Source organism: Pelodiscus sinensis, chromosome 16 (genome assembly GCF_052426305.1).
Source record: "Pelodiscus sinensis isolate ZL-2025 chromosome 16, ASM5242630v1, whole genome shotgun sequence".
NCBI classification, from domain to species: Eukaryota; Metazoa; Chordata; order Testudines; family Trionychidae; genus Pelodiscus; species Pelodiscus sinensis.
In genome coordinates, this window is record NC_143067.1 from 34,791,123 (window position 1) to 34,813,248 (window position 22,126).

Sequence of the window (22,126 nt, forward strand, 5' to 3'; positions counted from 1 at the left end):
CCTAGAGGGAGGGAACACAACAGGTCATCCTCATGTGATCCCTCTCCTCACCCATTTCCAGACAAACAGAGGCTAGGGGCACCATTCCTACTCATCCTGGCTAATAGCCATTGGTGGATCTAACCTCCATGAATGTATCTAGCTCTTTTTTGAAGTCCTGGCCTTCACCACATCCTCTGGCAAGGAGTTCCACAGGTTGACTGTGTGCTGAATGAAGAAAAGCTTCCTTTTGTTTTAAACCTGTTGGTCTATTAATTTCATTTGGTGACCCCTAGTTCTTATATTGTGGGAATAAGTAAATAACTTTTCCTTATTCACTTTTTCCCCACACCAGTCACAATTTTACAGACCTCTATCATATCCTCCTCCCCCTTAGTCTCATTTCTATGCTGAAAAGTCCAAGTCTTTTTAATCTCTCTTCACATGGGACCTGTTCCAAACCCCTCATCATTTTTGTGGGTCTTTTCTGAACCTTTTCCAATGCCAATATAGGTGGCCCCCGACTTGCGACACGATAGGTTCCTGGGGAAGCGTCGCAAGTCAGGGGTATCATAACTCGAACCTGCATTTACGATTGGCGCTGTGCGCCATCGTAAATGCGTCCAGGACTTAAGTCGGGGGTTTTTGGTCCCTGCTGCACTTCAGACCATTTATGTAAGTGATGGGGGGGTCGCAAATTATTGCCCTGCTTTGTACTGTTTAATATGACCTAATGGTAGGGGAAAATATGACCAACTGTCCAGCTCTTCTTTGGTGTCTGGTATTGACCTGGACAGTCTGGTATTTCTGCCTCCTGTCCGGTAAAAAAAAATTCAGAAAATACCAGATACCTAAAATGTCCGGTATTTTCTGTTTTTTCCCCCCTGCCAGGAGGCAAAAATACCGGACACCTGGCAACCCTACGACACACTCAGCAACTGGACCCAACCCCCGCCGCCCGAGACCCTCTGCTTACCTGGTTCCGCAGGGAAGCTTCCTTCTGGCTTGACCAAGAATACAAGATGGCCACCGGCAAAAAGCCTAAAGACCTGAGCAAGGGGAAGCAATGCCTTCCCTGGGTCTTAGTGCTCACCCTCTCCTCTTCCTATCCCTATTCTGACTCTACATGCACTTAAAGGGGACATGTTGTTTTAATGCGGTTTTTATTTATTTTTACTTAACTCTAGGGGTCCTTTTTTCTTTTAACAACTTTGGTCTCCCCCCTTTTTTGGGGGGGGGGTTGGGAGGGGTGTTCGGTATTTTTGGTTAAATCATCTGGCAACCCTAGTGTGCAGCAGTGTGTGGGGCACAGACTGGGCGTGTGAGATATCCACAGAGTGTGTGTGTGTGTGTGTTGGATAAGTTTCTGAGAGATGCCATGCTCTGTCATTAAGGGAACTCTATCTTGCTCTGTTGTCTCTCCCCTCACCCTCCGCCTCCTTCTGTACTCCTAAGTCACAGGCTTCAGATAGGAGCAGCTCTGCTGACTGTGTGTCTCCCTCTACAACCCCTGCTCTGCAGAGATGGGGCACAGGAGCAGGGGAACACCCTGACTTCAGCACCCCCCCCCCCCTCCATCTACTCCCTCCCCCTGCAAAGCTAGCAGGAGAATTAGGAAGCCCCACAGCTGCAGGATGGAGCAAGGTGGGGGACGGGAATCTGAAGACAGGCTGCCAGCTGGCTGTAAGTATGCACCTCTGTGAACTAGACAGAAATGCTTAGCAGGCTGGATCTGGGCTCCAGGCCTGAGTTTGCCTACCCCCAGTACAAAGAATATAACGCTACACATTGACTAATGAAGGAGCAATGAAGGCATGACAGAACAATCTGCAGTTATTTATTAGGAAAAGACAAAGTACTGCTTCAACATTCATACTGGACAAACATTAACAAAATCTGAAAAATAAACTAAAAAAAAGTAGGTCCATCATATTGAAGTTGGCTTATGGCAATACAGTACAGACATGTAAATTAAATCCAAACTTCATCCATGCAATCAGGCAAGCAGTAAAGAATTATATACAGTTTTGATGGGGATGGATTACTTTGTAGGCACAATCAATTTGGCCACAATGAAAATACTTAATTACATTAAATCTATTCTGTACATTCAGTAATGAGCAGCTATAAAATGAAAAAATAAATTAAACAATTTACAAGAGATGTATTACAGTTTACATAAAGGTATAATTTAATAGGTTTAATACAAATTTGCAGCACATTATACTTTTTACATCGTATCTTCAGTGTCAGAACAGTAAACAAATAAGCTCAGACATAGGATAAATACAATACAATTGAGTAAGGCAACTGAACTGAAATACCCTCCTCACCTTGGTTTGGAGTTTATGGATTTGATATCCCTTTTGCTAAGGAAATAAAAACTCAGGGTGTGATTTGGTCATGGGAAGGCCTGCAAATGGTAAGGCAAGTGCCTAGCAATTAAGGGTTAAAATACATATGATTAAAATGAAACAAAAACAGATAGTGCTATCAAAATACAAAATATAACTCTTTGCTTATGTTCCATCTCAATCTGGACACCCAAAAACCACAAATTTTCAGGCTCTTGGTACTGCAAATTTTTTCACATTCCCTACAAAATTCTGTTTAAATGAATCTTTCGTAGTAATGTTCAATCTGAAACTAATGTAACTGGCTTCAGGGCTTTGTATTTTCAAAGCTCTTAAATATCCTTGCTGAAGAGACTGAAATGTGAGCAGGTTAAACTTATTACTTCAGATTAACAATTCAGAAACCCGATTTCAGTTTATTTTCTAGATAAGACTACTGAACAAGTATACCTTTAAAAACTTTAAATACATATTCACAATTTTCAACAAAAATGGCAAATGCAGTAATGCTGTACTTTTTGAAATACAGTGCTCACACAGGATACATAGTATGCCCACAGTAGCCAGTAATAAAACTGTGTCTGCTCTAAGCTACAATGACTAAACATGGAAAAGTATAAGATTAACATTTAATAGTTTTAAAACTTAAATTCTAGAAATGGAAGGTGATTGATCATAAAATGCACAAATTGAATGCATTCTGCTTCACAGAAAGCAGCACAAAGTCAGCCCTGGCTCTTGACTAATGAATTTCAGTGTAAATATATTACAAAGGAAGCTCGATATAAGGCTGAGAGATCTTTGCAAATAGACAAATTTCAAGTCTGTCAAAAGGACCATGCCATAAATACTTTTATTTACAACTTATTTTGATTCTAAATTTTTCAAATGATTTAGCACCAGCAGCAAAATGCAAAGTAGCACTACTATTTTCCCTATCTGAATGACATTTTTAAAAAGAATTTTGGGACCAAATGTTTCATTATTGCTAAGAGTAGTTTCCATTTAAATCAACCGACTACTTAGCAACTAAGACAAGAAGGATTTGGCATTCAATTATATAGTAATACGGTGTTCTATACATATCAGAGGCCTCAGTAGGTAAACTCAGCTTAGAAAACAGGCTTGTTTGCAGACTTTTATGATCTCTATCTTCACGTCTTCTTAACAATATAATTTTAGAATACCATTAAATTTTTGCTGACTATATTGTCAAGAAGAGCCAGATATACCTGAGCAAGAGGGCTTAGTAATATGCACTTAAGCGTTTTGTGGAATATAAGTGGAGAATTACCACTCCACACTGTGAGAAGGCATCTTAATATCCCACATCAGTTCCATATCATAACAAAAACTTCCATAAACCTGATTAAGTTTTTGCAGACAATTAACTGACCAACTCCATTCTTAATTAACTGAAAAATCTACTGTGCTTTAGCCTGAAGAGAAGAAGAATTTTATCTCAAAATTTAACTTCAACTGTATTTATCAAACACTCTTGCTGATTTATTACAGTAAAATACACAGCTAGGTTATCAATATTTAAGTATTACCCTCAATATTTTGTTTAAATTCCTTAATACCAACAAATCCCAACAACTCTTCACATTGCAGGTTTTCTAAATATATGGATGTGGGAAATAAAAGAAATTTTTGTTTTAGGTGAACATGAACATAAACAGCCAGTTTCATTGCCTATTAATTTAGATGCAGGAGAAAGTGGGTTACACCTATTTAGCTGCACTGGTTCAACCTCAATACTTTGTTTTGCTTGAAGTGATCGGTAACAGGACCATCTTGCTTTCAATTCTGTTACCAACTAAACGAATCAGTCTCTTTACGATACCAGCAAATCATTTACAGAGGTTATACAATAAATGAGTTATTTACAAAACAGTAAAGGCATGAAAGTAAGATTATATGATGAATAAATATAACAAGACATTTATTAGTCTTTAAAGAGCACAACTTTGCTCTAAGTGCAAGCACCTTGAAATACTTTCAAAAAGTTAAACTCCCACAGATACATTTCCTAATGTTTAAAAGTAAGTTACTGCCCAATTATTCAGAACGGGCCAGCTTTGTAAAAATACACCACCACATTTTTGGAACTTTACTGAATATCTACATTAGTTCAGGTAGAATATATAAAAAAAACCAACAAAAGCTGTTTATTCTCATCACACTAAAAAGACAAGGAATAACCTTGCATCTATATACAGAATGATACTACCAATCACTTGAATGCAATAGACGTAGACTGCTCAATAAAACTAATACTTAGGCAAAAAAATATTACTGAAGGACCAGAATTGTCAAGCATTTCTTAAGTCTCCCTTAGAGATTGAAAACTGTTAACAGTTTGGCCTCTTAACTCTCTCAATACCAGAAGTTTAAATAGCACTAAGGTCTTTTATGAAGCATCAATACCACATAAGTGTTTTGGTGATGCATGTATGTCTCTGAAAGTACAAATGCTCTTAATGGCATAAAAGGGGGGAAAATGATCCGTTTAGAGTCTTTAAGTTCCTAAATTCTAAATGGAATGATGCTTTATAGAAAAGTTTATACAAGTGGCAATACTATTAGATTCAGTAAAAGAAGACTTAAAAAAACCATAATGCCAAGATTCTAGATTTGGTCAAACTTAAAGGTCCAAAATATGTAGGCAAAAAGGAGTTGCTTAACATTCAAAATGCAGTTACCTTAAGCACAACTGGAAAGGTGTTGAGCACGGGTAGAGGTTTGTCAGCCATACCAACAGGCCCATGATATCTTCATACAAAATGAAATGTCTGATCTAGAAATCGCCTGTACTGTATTTGTGGGGCTAAAAATAAGCGGAGACAATGACATGCTAAACCCTCTGACATAATGCATAGACTAATTGAAACGGGAGGGAGAAGGAGGAAGGGGAGAAACTGGTAGGCGTAACCACCCCAGCAAAAATAGACTAGCTTGTCATGACGAGAGGGCAGAGAGCTCAGTCATCTTGACAGATGTAGCAGTTTGTCTAAAAACACTGATACAATTCTTGTCCACAACTACAGTAGTCAGTTTGGGGTGCTAAGTTCTTGCTCGTACCATGTATGCTCTTACATCAAGTTGCAGTACCAGCAAAACAAACATCACTGGTACCATGTGAGAAATTCAAGGCACATGCTTTCAATCTGACACACACTACATTCAGAATGAGCTTGGCCTTTTTCTTTCAAGGGGAAAACCTCTTGAAGAAAGTTGTTCCCTGCTTGAGAAGTCAGCTGTAGCCATGAGGATCCATAAGCTTACAAAGAAAGTTGTTGCACTTCTTCTGCCTAGTATGTGACAGCTTATTTGAGTTGTCTATTAAGCTCTAAATAGTGGAGACACAAAGAAATGCTAAATGTGAAGGTAAAAGCGCTGAACTTTTGAAGCAGTATGTAGAATGAATCTACTTAAGCTATTCACTCTAAAGGAAGTTAGCCTTTTAGCCCTGGCAAGATTCCTTTGAACTATATACAAAGGTGTAGATAAAGAAATTTAAAGATACTCTCACTGCAAGTAGAAATGGTCTGCGACCCCTTTAAAGATGCAATCAATCTTTAGAAACTCTGATGACAAAAGGTTGGTTTGTAATTTTTTTTCCCAAAAAGAATGAACCCTGGCAACTATGCCTGAATACACTCTGGCCACCGGCCTGCCCTCGCCTATTAGAATGAATCTCAGTGGATGCAGCGGAAGGCTAGAAGGCTTTGCTGGTAGTCTCCTGGAGGAATTGTAGGGTTGGGGTAAGAGGAAAAAGCAAATGAATTATGCTGAAGAAACTAAGAAAGCCAAACAGACTTTTTCAAAGCTGAAGGCAAGAGATATACAAAGGCAGGACCGGTATCTAATTTCTCAGGAGGAAGATCAATAGCATACATGTACAGTAATTCAGCTATTCAAGAATTACTTATGAATGCATTCCTAACATATGTCCATGTTAATGTCCAAATATATCTATCATGAGCTATAATACATTGATATTTCTTGAATTTATCAAGATCATTTCTCAGACTGGCTTGCTACAGAACTGGAAAAAAGACTGTAGCTAAATTTACTTTCAATATTTTCAGTAGGTTCAATAGATAACCTACTTCTACATATTGCTTCAAAAGTTCATGCTCCAGGATGTATGTGAAAGAAGAAATCTATGACAATGGATATGGACCAGCACTAAAATGTTTCTTGCCTAGCTATATGACATGGTGCTGAAGTACTAAATCTCTAGCCCTCAAAAAAGGCAAGCATCTGGGGTGTGAAAAATAATCTTTGTGAAAAGTTCATAGAAAAAAACAAGTCTAAATTACTTCTTCCTACTACTGATTGTTAATACCAACTATACAACTAGCTTTTTCACTGATTCATGGTAAAACAGCAACTTACAAAAAGACACTTTACCCCAAGCTATATTAACTTCACAAATGGATGTTGCCTTCACTCAATGATAGTATCATTTCTAGAACTACATTTCTTTCCAGACTGAACCCTCAATTTAAAAGTCTTCAAAATGAAAGTTAAGCTTAGGCACTCAGTAACAATGAAACTGTATTTGAAGTTGAAACTCCTCTAGGTTGAATTAAATGGCCATCGGCTTCTCTTTGCAACCTCTCCAATTAAAAAGTCACTGTAGTTCAGGACTTCTTAATGGAGTTCAACTAATGCTCCCTCCCCAAAAAGCCCCAAAGGGGGATTCTCTCCCTATCATCTTTTGTCCTGTGTTTGCACATTAGTTGGAAAGGCAATATGGCTAAGAATATCAGATGCTGCTGTAATGCAGCATATCCACGTTCTGGAATACTTACTCATTTACTTGATTTAGAGTCTTATCCATTTAAACATGTTTAAATTCCAAACAGATCAATGAGCTAGTCCGATACAGCCTTTTTTAAATGCATACACAGGAAACACTTAATATTAACTAACTTACTGCAAAACTGGGTATTTCTTCTGAGGCACATTAAAATAATACACCGACGCACACATAGTTGGCTTAACTTCTGAAATGAATTCTCTAGCCTAAAATCTTTATCTCCTGGCTGCTGCAATACTTAACACAGTAAAGTCAATTCTGTAAAATAGTATGAGTGTACAGTATGACGACAAAACAAAGACTAGTTTCAAAATATGGAGTTTATCCCAAGGTCACTGTTTGCAATAATAGGAATTATTTAACCAAGTATACTAAACACTGGTCCTTTTGACTCTGCAATACAAACTCTGGAACTACAAAAACAAACTTCCAACTCTAAGCAAGATAAATTAAAATAATCAAAGGTCTGAGATTAATTTATTAGCACTGAAATATTTTAAGATTAATTAAATGAAAGACTAAATATTTTCAAATTGGTAGAGGAGGGATGAAATCTGTACAAGTTTATTTACAAAGAACCAGAATTAAACTGTAGTACTATTATTTTAGTCCTGGGCCTCTTTTGAGTAGATAGCCATCAGAAATCTTTCCAGAGTGTGTCACAAGTAGGAGGAGAATGAAATCAAAATTATTTAGGATTTAAAATGTAAGGTAATGGAATTTTGTTATGTCAGATGCCTTTTGTAAAAGCTTGCTGTTCCTTGAATCATGAATCTAAATCCAAAAGCATCTTCCCAAAATACCCTATCTACCTTCAACAAATGAATTGGACAACTGTGTAGCTTCACAAGAGTACAAATATGTGGAAATGCAGCAGTAGCTGCTCTTCTTTGTATTTTCACTTAATATTATTGGCTAAAAACAAATATTTTCCCATTAGATATAAAAATTCTGCAATTATTGGAACATAATTAAGCACTGTAACACTTTATACTGAGAAATAATCTTCTATGCTACATTGCTTTGCTTTCTGTTGATGGCACTTCGGTGTTTACAGGTCAATTGTTTTAAAAGTACAAGGGAAATTCTGCTTAGTACAATGCAGTAAACGAGACTAAAACATACTAATCAAAATAAACCACTTTCATCAAATTATCTACAAAAGATACTTGCTTAACATTAAAGGTTCATGTTTAAGTCTACACTATTGTAAGATTAAAACTTAAAAGGGCTGGAATTCTCTCTTTAGGAAGCTTGTTTTTCAGAGGATGTATTGCATTTTAGAAGTTCAAAACTGGCTACAATCACTGGAAATCATAAGGCAAAATCGACAGGTATTTCACTTAAAAATGCCTTACGTAGCAAGATCCCATTCCCTTAATACAGTAATAGCCAGCAGTTTACCACTTAAATTTAAGAACTGCAGCAAAACTGCTGTTTTTTTCCTTTGGTTCCCATTGACTTAAACAATGTAGTAATAATGCCATCCAGGTGGAAAACAATTCAGTGTAGTGGCTTCCAGTAATTCAGCTAAAATTCGGCAATCCAAGAAGAGCACCAACAGCTCCAAAGTAACCCTGTCAAAAAAAAAAAAAAAAAAAAAAATTATTCCAAGTTTCAACACTACATTAAAATTCAGCATTCAGAAATACCTTCTTAGCCACAACAGAGTACTTGGAACGCCCACATTAAGTATGAAGAATATACATTTGTAATAGACGTTTACTGGAAGTACTCAAAACTTAGCTTCCTTCATTTGTAAAAACAGCTAATATATTTCTAAGGCACATAACAGTGGTATCTGAACACACATCAAAACCAAAGGCTTTTCAGAAAAGCTGACAGATGCTGGCTGACCTCTGAACTTCAACATCCACATGGACGTTACCTCTAATGCAATAGCTCAGCACGTCTTCTCTCAACTCGTTACCTTAAGTTTCTCAAAAGTATTCTCCAGGACTGAACAGAGCAAGCTGTACCCTGGACTGGATTTTTAGGCTGCATATAGACAAACACAAGAACCACCTCACTAATAAGGATGTAAAAGTACAACAGTTCCAACAGTTAATCGATAAGTGAATGCTTAACTGTTTCCATTACAGTTACATGGCAGCTCTAGAGAATAGCCCACTGCAAAACTGGCCCTGCTCTTGGGGAGCTAGCTGTCACCCCGTGCTGTGGTTTCTGCAGTATAAAAGTTATACTGCAGAGCCTGCAAAGTGTGTAACTGTTCGGAATTTTCATGGTTACCTTTTATAACAATTTTTAGTCCAACTCCCTATCCACTTCCTAAAAAAAGCATCAGTAATTAGGACAGCTCCCAACCTTTCCAGATATTAAAGCAAGCTGGTCAAGAGCAGCAAAAATATCCAATGGCACTTTGAGCTGCTATCATATTATATCCCGCAGGTGTGCTTTAAGCTTCAGCAAGATAATGTTGCACCACAGAGCTGGAAAGAATTAGGGATGCTAGCAAATGTCTGTTTTTGTAAACATGTAACTGCTGGATTTTTTTCTGCACTTACACGTTTACATGCAAGGGGGCAGGTGGGAGCTGGTGCTCACGGGGAGTCGGCTTTTAAGACAGCTTCCCATGAACACCAACTCCCACTTGCCTCCCCCCGCCCCGCATCACCACCCTACTGTATGGGAAGGGAGGTGAGGCGGCAGCTCTGCAGGAACCTGTACATGGAGGGAGCCAGCTTGAATGCTGGCTTCCCAAATGTACTGTTCTTCCCCCCCCCCATGCTGCTGCCTCTCTGAGGGGAAGTGATCAGGAATATTAAACATGGATTCATGAAGGGCAAGTCATGCCTGACCAATCTGATCAGCTTCTATGATGAGGTAACTGGCTCTGTGGATATGGGAAAGTCAGTGGATGTGATATACCTTGACTTTAGCAAAGCTTTTGATAGTCTCCCACAATATTCTTGTCAGTAAGTTAAGGGAATCTGGATTGGATAAACGGACTGTAATATAGACAGAAAACTGGCTAGACTGTCGGGCCCAACAGGCAGTGATCAACAGCTTGATGTCAGGTTGGTGGTTGGTTTCAAGTGGAGCGCCCCAAGGATGGTTCTAGGACCAATTTTGTTCAACATCTTTATTAATGACCTAGATGAGGGGATGGATTGCACCCTTAGCAAGTTCACAGGTGACACTAAGCTAGGGGGAGAGGTAGATATGCTGGAAGGTAGTGATAGTGTCCAGAGTGACCTGGACAGATTAGAGGATTGGTCCAAAAGAAATCTGATGAGGTTCAACAATGACAAGTGCAGAATCCTGCACTTGGGACAGAAGAATCCCAAGCATTGTTTGGGGACCGAATGGCTAAGTAGCAGTTCTGCAGAAAAGGACCTGGGGATTACAGTGGATGAGAAGCTGGATATGAGTCAACAGTGTGCCCTTGTAGCCAAGAAGGCTAATGGCATATTAGGGTGCATTAGGAGGAGCATTGCCAGCAGATCCAGATAAGTGATGATTCCCCTTTGTTTGGCTCTGGTGAGGCCACATCTGGAGTATTGTCTCTAGTTCTGGGCCCCCCACTATAGAAAGGATGTGGACACATTGGAGAGGGTCCAGCAGAGGGCCACCAAAACGATAAGGAGGCTGGAGCACATGATCTATGAGGAGAGACTGAGAGATTTTGGTTTGTTTAGTCTGCAGAAGCGAAGAGTGAGGGGGGATTTGATAGCAGCCTTCAGCTTCCTGAAGGAAGGTTCCAAAGAGGATGGAGAAAGGCTGTTCACTGTAGTGATGGATGGCAGAACAAGGAGCAATGGTCTCAAGTTACAGTGGGAGAGGTCTAAGTTGGATATTAGGAAAAACTATTTCACTAGGAGGGTGGTGAAGCACTGGAATGGGTTACCTAGGGAAGTGGTGGAATCTCCATCGTTAGAGGTTTTTAAGTCTCGGCTTGACAAAGCCCTGCCTGGGTTGATTTAGTTGGGATTGGTCCTGACTTGGGCAAGGGGCTGGACTTGATAGCCTCCTGAGGTCTCTTCCAGCTCTATAATAAGCAGCTCTGGGGGAGATGTTGCTTGTGGGGAACTGGCATAAAAGCTGGCTCTCCACATGCTGCTGCCTCTGATAAAAATGCACCAGCACAGGGAGTGGGGGCCAACTCCAAAGGAGTCGGCACACAAAGGGAGAATGCTTGAAGGCCAGATTCCCGTTTGTACAGTCTCCTGCCTGCCCCTCTATCAGAGGCAGCAGCGCAGGGGACAGGTAGCTCTCTGGGAGCTGATGCTCAGGGGGAATCTGGCTTATAAGCTTAAAGCTGGCTCCCCCTGAGCACTGGCTTCTGCCTGCCGCCCCCCCCCCCCCCCGCACGCTGCTTCCTCTGTGGGAGGCAGTGTGTGTGTGGGGGGGAGGACTGGGTGATACAGAGGCAGCAAGGGGGAAGGTGCGTGTAGCTGTTAGGATTAACTGATGAGCCCAGGCTTATCGGTTAATCACGTAAATGACTACACACTAACATCTGTAGAAAGAATATCCATATTTGGTTTGTTGGACCTCTCTGCAGCAATTAGTGACATTAAACAAATATCCTTGTACTGTCTTCGAGAAGTACAGGGAGAAAAGAAAAACCTGAAGTCCTTCCCTTGGGATTCACCCCTATCAGATCAAACCTAGAGAACTGACATAGGCAACTATTTCTTCCTCACTCTCAACTATAGATTCTCACAATAATAGGTACTAACCCACACATCATATAAAAGTGAGAAACTCTTGAGAGAATAGCTGAGACAATCTAAGAGGAAGTGCCAGTGGTATGTAGAAGACACCCAGCTCTATATCTTCTGGAATTTTCAGTACCTTGCTGAAATTTGTTAAAGCTGAACCTTGTAAAAACTCAGAGTACGCAGGGTGAAACAGAGAAGCACTGCAACTGAACCGTATTCCCTTACATCTTCAACTCCTGAGAGCATCTGCCTTCAAATTAAGATAGTCCAAGCTATCTGAATTCCTTTAAATGACAGTAGCTTCCATGGAAAAATGCCTATTTGGACAAGACACAGACCTAGTCATTCATTTTGATTTATGTATTAATTCCTAGATAAGTTCAATATCAAACTGTGTGGCAGATGCCGGATACACTGAAAGGTTTCACTTGATAGAAAGCAAAGCAAAACAATATTCTAGAGCTTTCCTCTTCAGTCTCCTATTCAAAGTCCCCTGATGTGAATGCCATTAGTTACTGCTCCCCCTTCATAAATAAAATGCTGTAACAGCTATTCCACCAGAACACCATAATGATCCACCTCAATACAGGAGACAGACTCCAGAACTCACTGATGCAAAATACCACAAAACTAAACTCACAAATAAATCCATTTTTCTTACTTATCTTACCTTCTGTTTTCTTATTCATACTTCTCAATCATCACATAAAACCAACTATTTCTCTATAGGTTAAGAAGAATAAGAGAAGTGATACTACTGTGTTTCATAAATATTGCACGGTGACCGGATGCAACAGGTATGGGGTAATATGAAATAGGTATCAGGGATTAAGGATAAAGCGCAACACATACATACATAGCTTACCTCATGTTCTAGGAACAAGGCCTTCAACTGGCCTTTTGACCAGTAATCCAGTGCATATGCAAGAAGCTTCATTGACAAAGTGTTCACACGCAAAAAGTTGCCAACAAAGACAACTCTGTTTATTTTCTAAAAAAGGAAAGAAAACAGTAGGAGTCAAGTTTCCTCACTGTCGAGTGCAGCTTTAAAAAGCTAGGATGAGAAGAAAACAGTTTGTCACAAAAAGGATTAAATTTTGAATGCTTCAGAGCAGAGAGGAAGAATTAGGTATGTAAAGCGACTAGTCAACTACGCTATAAGCATATGTTTATTGGGTAGTTGAGTAGTGACTCAACTATTTGCATCCCCTCTCTCTGAGGCAGCAAGGGAGGCAACAGGGACAGGGGAAAGGAGGGGTGTGTGAAGAGCCACCTTAAAAGAGCACTCTCTCGGGGAGGGGGCGGGGGAGAAGCAGGGGAGGCAGAGGTGCAGTATCTGGGACCAGGTGCCAGCTGGGAATCAGCCAATTCCCAGCTCATGCCCAGTCACAGATGCTGCGCTTCCGCTTTTTAAATGTATTAAGAGCCTGGCAGCTCTTAATGCATTTAAAAGGCAGAGCCACAGCAGCTCTGTAGTTTCCCCCCCTTATCGACTAATTGAGTAGTCAATGGAATTTCCATTGACTACTCGATTAGCTGATTATCCCTACCCTATGACAAAAGATAAATGCACATAAGTCAAATGTCAGAAATATTAACACACAAACCTGTAGGGAAACTCATTAATGGATTTAAAAGTAGCCAAGAGTGTGGAATTGACGTTCATATGCAAATTTTACACGGTTTCCTATGGCTTGAATAAATACATTAACAGGATGGTCCATTATAAAACCAATCTTCCTTACATTTATAGAATCATAGAGCTGGAAGAGAGCTCAGGAGGTCATCAGTCCAGTCCCTAGCCCAAGGCAGGACCAATCCCAACTAAATCAACCCTCACTGACATCAAAAGCTAAGTATGGGACACTTCCAGACTCATTAGCACCTGCAATACAATTGACAGGTACATGTTTTCCCCTCTTCTTTTTCTGTTACAAATTCTGATAGTTCCCCTTTTTTCTCTACTCAAGCTCATCTGAAGAGTGGGTTTTGCCCACGAGAGCTCATGGTACTATATATATGTGTGTGCGCGTGCGTATGCGTCAAACTCTAAGGTGTCACAGGACTACTCGTTTTTAAATCAAACACATTTATTCTTGGTAGAGCAAGACTTAATGCCTTCATAGCCCTGTACAATGCTGCTTGATCCATATGCAACAAGGCAGCACTGTAAAGAAGCCGAAGACAGTGAGACAATCCAGATGTTCATTTCTTCTTCAGCTGTTAATGAAAGCATGGTATTGTAGCTTATAGGGCTAACCTGCTTGCCTATTGATATATTTTCTTATTTCCTTACTGTTTTAATTATATGATTATTATAATAGATTACAACAGGTAAACAATACAGTAGCAGTAAGATAGGTAAACAGTAGCTTGGCTGTAACGGCAAGGGACCTACAGCTCACATCCTGTATGTTGAACTAAGGCAATACATATATCTGGGACCATTCACCTAGATAAAGTCAATGTGAATATATTCAGGACTTTTCACTGGCCATTGGGAGCTGCAAGACTATGCTGGGGTGGAGGCAGTGTACAAAACCTGCCTCCCCTGGACTTGCAGCTGTTCACAGAAAAACAGGGCCCTATAGCGACTTTTCTGAGCGGCGTGCAGGACAGAGCAGGCAGGGAGTTTGACTGGGACTCCTGCTGCACCCAGCAGGCTGGATCCAGTGGCTTGGATTCAATCAGTGGGCCATATTTGCCTGGCCTTGTACTCAGGTTTGGGCAAAAAAACCTTACTAGCCAGAGGCAGATATGAAAGAAGAGGGAAGAGAATTCCCAAGAGTGATATCAAAACACAACATCCAGATGCAAAACTCACACTGTCCACCTCCTAAAGGATGGGGGGAAGGAGTAAAGATGCTTGGATTTCTAACGATGCTGTGCTGCAAGTCTCCAAAGAGGATCCATATTTCACACAGGTTTTTGGCTATTAGGTGACTATTTAGGAATTTACTCTAGCTCAGCTACTGGAAATTGGAAAATGCTTTTCCTCATCCTGAGCTTGCAGTGAAGGAAGGCAGGTTTCTGCTACTCTGTACCTCAGCTACCAAATTCGCTCCTTTGATAACTAGTTTCAGCGTATTCTTCATGTTTTGATCAAAGATGCTTGGCTCTTTGGAGTTTTAATCCACGTTTATAATTCTGACGTTATCAGCAAAGTTCTGAGAAGGTAGACAGATGATGGAGCAATTTCTAGGAGACTCAGGACAAGTGCACTAATTTCACATAAATTAACATTTTAAAAGTTAACTGTGAAATAAGTTAGAAGCTTAATTTTAAAAATAGTTAGCTTGAATTCTGCAAGAGCTTGAATTCTGAATTGGCACCACCTTTGTTAATCATTACAAAGTCAACTCTCAAGCCTTATGAAACTTTCCAAAAGGTACTAAAAATATTCTGAACTGATACCCAGTTGATAGAATCAAACTGCCTCAGCTAAAAATTTGATAAAGGACTTGAAAGCTGTTTTATTCTACGAGTCCTCCCAGTGACTGCAAGCCACCACTCTACGCATATGAAATTTTGATTTCCCTCTTCCATCCCCAACAAAGAGTGTTTACCTCATTTACTGCACACATCCGTGCTATAGATCCAATATTATTGGTGATTGTAACCAGTGTAGCTCTAGCCAGGTCTTCTTTACTAACAGATTCTCTCTTCTCTTTGTAGATCATGTTCCCAAAACTGGAGAGAGAGGGGGGGGGGGAACCCAAAGTGATATATGTGCGTTTACAATAGGGTGAGAATACAGTTTCTATGCTATAGTGGAAATTTCAACTCCTGTTTATCCTACCCTTAACTGACCCTCTTTTCTAATGATTACTGAACATAGTAATTTGACCACTGAGATTGTTACGGGTTATGTATCTATCTGCATCCATTCCCTAAAAACAAATACATTTCCGCCCAACATTTTAAGACGAGTCCACAGGAGTTAGATCTTTCTGATTACCCTACAGAATTTCATGTAGGAGCAGCTTAAATCACAGCTAAACAACATTAATCCATAGCACTAGCCAGAATAAGTGAAAGTAATTCTGAGCCCTAACTGATATATTCTGCAGCTTCTGAGAAGCCAGCCTCACTTCTTCACTAAACAAGACTATTTTGCACCAATCTTGCCTTTAGGAGCCTTCTAGAAATGCATATTACCAACACAAATATTGCAAGTATAAAAGTAAAACAGCCATGGAATTTAAAGTGACTATGCAATCAAAAATCATACAGGTTTTTATTGATGCTGCCACAATTCTATTTTTCCTGGAACTTAGGAATTTTGCCTTGCAGCTGGCTCTACATAAAACTTTAATATGGAGATATACCTATTTCTCCGAACTGGAAGGGACCTTGAGAGGTCATCTAGTCCAGTCCCCTGCCCTCCTGGCAGGACCAAGTACCATCCCTGACAGATTTGCCCCAGATCCCTAAATGGCGCCTTCAAGGATTGAGAACTCACAACCCTGGGTTTAGCAGGCCAATGCTCAAACCACTGAGTTATCCCTCAACTTCATCTCATATCCCTACTTAGTATTTTGACTGTGCACTGCCTATGGTCTCTTTCTGGCTGAAAGAAAAGAACTCTCCCCGTTTTTACATGCAGTGGCTGAAGCCAAGTTGTGGAACATGGAATTAACAGCACTATTTAAGCATCCCAAGCCCTTTGAAATTAAAGTCACTTGCTGTTTCAAAAGGAGGTAAAAAGTGGGAGTAGGGAGCATACAAACTGCAACTGAGGGCACGTTAAAAAAAAGCGCCAGAAGTAAGATCTCCCTGGGGACGGACAAGACCTATTTAAAGAAAAGAAATGCATGCAACCATAGAAACAGTATTCAACTTTTCACTTCCAGGACTGATAAACCCATTTTTACTTCATACTAAATGCTAGTTTCAAGTCTATGTTATTTTCATTCTTCAGCTCCACCCTCATTCCTGCTTCAATGTAAATAGCTGCTGCTCTATTAGCCGCCAACTAATGAGCAAGTTGAACAATGAGCAGAACAAAGTATTAACCCTTTGCCACTGGAGGATTCCCAATTCTCACACTTGCCATCCCACCATCCTGAGACAGGCGTTGCAATTATGAAATCTTGTGCTGGCTAGCAACTGTACTTGATGAAAGCTAAGGAAATAATAGCAATATAACTAGAATGACTGAATAGTCAATTTGAATGTTTAATAGGGTAGAACAAACATACAAATAAACCACCATGAAGAACTACTTTGCAGTCTAGTATTCAAGTGTTGGATCTGAGTTTTAGAGCTGATAAACAGATGTAATTAATTTGTAGGACTTTTAAAGCTGAAGATATGCATCTGTTATAATTACAGTACTTTTTTGAAAATAAAACCTGGGTTTCCAACTTATTAGTAACAAGCTGACTATATGCAGCCAGATAGAACCCTGCTTTTGGTTCATCTAAGACTATAACAGCTGTATTAGATTTTGTGGGTAAATTAAGCCAATGACTACAATAAGATCACCAAAAAAATATTTCCCTAATTGAAGAGTTTTTCAATGTCCACTTGCTAGCAACTATACCAATATAAGTATGTTTATACTTAATTTACTGGTGCCTGTTGAATGTTTCCGAGATGCTGTAGAACAAACATGGTTACATCAAAAGGGTTTGAATAGGTGCCTGACTGGTTATCCTAAAAGGTATCCCAGTGAGGAAACGCCCAGACAGCAAGAGCACTACAGGCAGTCCCCGGGTTACGTACAAGATAGGGACTGTAGGTTTGTTCTTAAGTTGAATCTGTATGTAAGTCGGAACTGGCGTCCAGATTCAGCCGCTGCTGAAACTGATCAGTTTCAACAGCGGCTGAATCTGGACGCCAGTTCTGACTTACATACAGATTCAACTTAAGAACCCCAGGCATCCCCAAGTCAGCTGCTGCTGAAACTGATCAGTGGCTGATTCCAGGAAGCCCGGGGCAGGGGCTTCCTGTAGTCAGCCACTGGTCAGTTTCAGCAGCGGCTGACTTGGGGACGCCTGGGGCAGAGCAGCTGGGGTGCTGCCGGGTTGGTCCAGTAGCGCCCAGAGCGGCGCTACGGGACCAACCGGCAGCGCCCCAGCTGCTGTACCACAGGTGTCCGGAGCAAAGCCGCGGAGCACAGGGGCAGCGGGACAGCCCAGACGCGCCGTGGCTGTCCTGCTGCCCTCGGGCACCGTGGCTTTGCTCTGCTTTGCTCCCCGTCTCCCTGGTCTGCAGACCAGGGGGACGGGGAGCAAAGCGACGGAGCACGTGGGCAGCGGACAGCCCAGACGCGTCTGGGCTGTCCGCTGCCCGCGTGCTCCGCGGCTTTGCTCCCCGTCTCCTGTCCGCAGTCTCCCCGTCTCTTGTCCGCTGCCCGCGTGTTCCGCCGCTTGTCTCCCTGTCCCCCTGGTCTGCAGACCAGGGAGACGGGGAGCAAAGCAGAGCAAAGCTGCGGAGCACGCGGGCAGCCCAGATGCGTCTGGGCTGTCCGCTGCCCGCGTGCTCCGCCGCTTTGCTTCCTCTCCCTGGTTTGCTGGAGACCAGGGAGAGGGCCCCGTTCGTAACTGCGGATCCGACATAAGTCGGATCCGCATAACTCGGGGATTGCCTGTAGTCTCAAAACATTCCAAATAGCCAGTAAAGAAGTTGACAAATATTTTCATGAATTCCTCCTCCTCTCCCACGCCCTTCCCCTTCTATGTCTGCCTGTTCTTACCTGTGCGTATTCTGTGCAGGAAATTGTTTCTTTTAAATCTGTACTCAATGTTCATTTTATTTTCCAAAAACCAAAAATTGAGTTAAGGACCCACACGATGCTGGGTAAATCTTCTAGTAGTTAATAAGCAAGTCTCTTGCTTACCTAGATGCTACCGCCCATCCTGGCAAGCCAAAACGCTCATAGTCTCCTCCGTAGATATCCCGGACAAGCTTGTCAGCATGTGTACTGTCCCCTTTGGATGCCATTTCAAGAGCTTCTTCAAAACTTTCACAGCCAGTCAACAAACTGCATAAACCCAGAAATGTCCCTCCACCTAAACTAATGAAAGAAAAGAATGACTTTAAACTACATTCTTATACAGTGAAACAAAATAATCTAGAAACGCATTCCTTCAACAAAAATACTGTTCTGTTTGCCTTCTTGCTCAGAGGTTGGTATTGCTTAGCAAAGCCATCAACTGTAAATCATGGCAACAATGTTTACAAAGGCATCAGCTTAACTATGCACAAATTATCAGAGGCAGCAGCACTGGGTGACAGGCAGCTGGTCCACAAAGGGAGCTGGCTTTTAAACGGGCTCCTCTTGTAGACCAACTTCTGCCTGGCACCCTGCACGGTTGCCTCTGATACAGTGGCTGCCGGTCCCACCCATAGGGACTATAGAATAGTCAACTAACCATTAAAAATTCATGAGGTTACTAGACTATTCAATGAGCCGATATTTAACATCCCTAGCTAGGATCACCAAATTTGGTATGCAGTAGGGATGTGAAAAGTTAACCAGTGAGCATCACCCTAAATGGTAATGCTTACCAGTTCCAGTTAACTGGTAACCGGTGCAGAGTTGGAGCAGATCCCTGTCTGACGCAGGCAGTGGACTGCTCCAGCCCAGCAAGAGGTCTGCTGCGGTCAGGGGTTGCTTCAGTGTCCGGAACAGCCTCTGGTCAGATGCACTGCAGGCAGGAAAAGTCTCAGTCTATAGGGAGCCCAGGCCCACCGTGGACAGGAGCTGCTCTGGCGGTGGTAGGAGCCAGTGACAGCCCTAGCATGGGGTTGGAGGCAGAAGCCCTGCAGCCTGGGGCTACTGCAGCTGGTTGGAGCAGTCCCCACCTCAGATCCTGCTATGTTAACCAGTTAAACTTTAGGTCAATCAGTTAACCTGTCAAAAGTTAGATTAACGTGGATTTTACATCCCCAGTATATAGCTCCCTCTTATCCTAAGTTAAAGCAAGCTATTTGTTTGGTTGTGCCTGGAATGGGATTGTTTTTCTTAACACAGAAAGGGAGAGGGCTGACAGAAGGGACAGCTACATTGTGTAATGATCATAGGGCTGGCAGCAAGGGGCCAGAGATAGGGAGAGGTACAGCTACAACCCCATTGGGGCACCAGGGGCAGGAGTGAAGAGAAGCAGCTGCCAAGCCCCTGCTATGGCCAGCCTCCTCCTCAGCCAATGCCGGGAAACTGCCGCCTGGCCAGCACGAACCCCCATCAGCTCCTGCCCCCCTAGACCTCTTCTGAGTCCCTTTCGCCCCCCCAACCCTAAGTCCTGCATGCCCCCCACATTACTAGCCCTTTGCCCTGAGCCCCTCCTCACCTGCCCAGAGCTCATCCCTCTCAAACACCCACCCCCCTGGCCAAGTAAATTTTCTAGTAATGCAATTTAATAAAAAAAATTAATGACAATCTCCTGTTGCAGACCTCCACAGCAGATAAAGCATTAACTATCCTCATTATTGCCATGGAAATTAATTACTAACAGCTTTAACTGTAAACTATCAGGTAGGGATGTCATCCCATAGACAATTTGCATTTCTACAAGCATTTCCCTCCCCACCTCCCTCTTGTTGCCTCTGCATCAGAGGCAACAAGGGAGGTGGGGGAGCAGGAGCCAGTGCCCAGGAGAAGCTAACTTAAAAGCTGGCTCCCCACGAGCACCGAATCCACGCCTCTCCTCTCCCTCAGCCCCTCTCCCTGGGTATATGTCAGCTCCCATGGACCCATCTGTCCCCCCCCCCCCCCCCCCCTTGCTGCCTCCTACCGAGGAGGTGGGCAGGCAGGAGCCGGTGCTGGGGGGAGCCAGCTTAAAAGCCATCTTCCCCCCCAGCACTGCTATCTCTATCACAGGGGGGTGGGGTGGGCAAGAGAGGCTGCCATGAAGCATCTTCTGTATACAATGGGCCTGAACTCCTGCAGACATAGACTGCTTTGCAACCCATGGAGCAGCTTCTGCCTGCAGTGAGCCTGGGCCTGCTGTGGACAGGAACTGTTTCATGGCAGCCTCCCCTACTCTCCCATCCCGCCTCCAAATGCTGCTGCCTCTGTCCATAGGGAGTTCAGACCCTCTGTGGACAGGTGCTGCTGCCACCCCACACTGCTGTCTCTGTATCAAGGGCAGCAGCGTGGGACATCAGGCAGCCAGTCTGCATGGGTAGCTGGTTTTTAAACTAGCTCCCTTTGTAGACCAGCTCCCCCGTGGCACCCCATGCTGCCATATCTGATACAGAAGCAGCAGTGAAGAGTAGCAGGGGACTCTCTGGGAGTGGGGCCAGGAGCATATTGGCTGCCAGCCCCACCCTGGGGGACTATCGAATAGTCATGTAACCACTAACATTTCATGCAGTTACACAACTACTGAAGTACATAATATCGAACATTCCTACTAAAAGGACATGAATCAGTTCATCATATACAGAAGACATGCAAAGAATTTACTTGAAAGCTTAAGAAAACATTGGGGTCATTATTCCATACAAGAATCATAATCTAAGATTTCAAATCACTACCTTGTTCCAGTCACTCTCTTATAGCTGTCTTTGGAATGGACTGCTAAAATACTAACTCCTGAACCAATGTTTACAACCAGTAATGGGTATGGATCATCCAGATTAAAAGGCATCTTTTGGCATCTTTCAGGTTCTGAGGCATTTTCGAAGTAATAGCACTCTGCCTGGCCATTGAAACTAACAGAATCTATATACAACAGGCCTTTGACAAGGCAGTCAAGTTCATCCAATTTGTGCAGCTGGAGGTTTCCAATCTGTGAAAAAGAAAAGGAAAAAATGAGCAGTTCATGAACTAAGTATGCTGGATGTTTAGTTGGCCCAGCAGCACACTATTAAATATGGGCAAAGTTAGCTTTTCATTAAACAGGATATAATTTAATTGGTATTTAATTACTAGCTAGAGAGATTATTATAGATTTGAAGCACTCATGTTTTTGAACTCTTTGCAAGGAGAGTCCAAGCAACGTCTGGGAACCTTTTAAAACATAGTATTTGCAATGCAACAAAAAAAATCTGCACACCAAGTACTGCTTTACAAGCCTAGTTTGAAATAGTGTAAAAAAGCCTGTGACAGAAATAATATCTGAACTAGAAACTGGGTTACGTTTGTCAGGAAGGGGGTCAAAGTAACACTTTGCTTTAGATCTTTTGTTCTTGAAAAAGGCTGTCCTGCTGATGCTCATTGGGTTGGAGTTCAACACCACCATTTTAGGTTAGACACTCTGAACTGACAGTCCACAGAAGTGGAATAGCACCCTTCAACACTGCTGTGGGGAAGAGAAACTAGGAGG

General features: G+C 42.0%; 1 protein-coding gene across 3 annotated transcripts in view; it reads right to left on the reverse strand.

The window, feature by feature from the left end:
• Nucleotides 1–1,799: 1,799 nt before the first annotated feature.
• Nucleotides 1,800–22,126, reverse strand: part of PANK3 (pantothenate kinase 3) — a 34,489-nt gene continuing 14,162 nt past the window's right edge. For all 3 annotated transcript variants that reach the window (XM_075900169.2, XM_075900168.2, XM_006115753.4), the window contains 5 exons: nucleotides 21,336–21,589; nucleotides 18,694–18,870; nucleotides 15,416–15,539; nucleotides 12,715–12,840; nucleotides 1,800–8,741 (listed from right to left, as the gene is read on the reverse strand). In XM_075900169.2, the coding sequence (XP_075756284.1) occupies nucleotides 8,691–8,741; nucleotides 12,715–12,840; nucleotides 15,416–15,539; nucleotides 18,694–18,870; nucleotides 21,336–21,589 (732 nt within the window). In that variant the 3' untranslated portion in view covers nucleotides 1,800–8,690. The remainder of the gene's footprint in view (nucleotides 8,742–12,714; nucleotides 12,841–15,415; nucleotides 15,540–18,693; nucleotides 18,871–21,335; nucleotides 21,590–22,126) is intronic.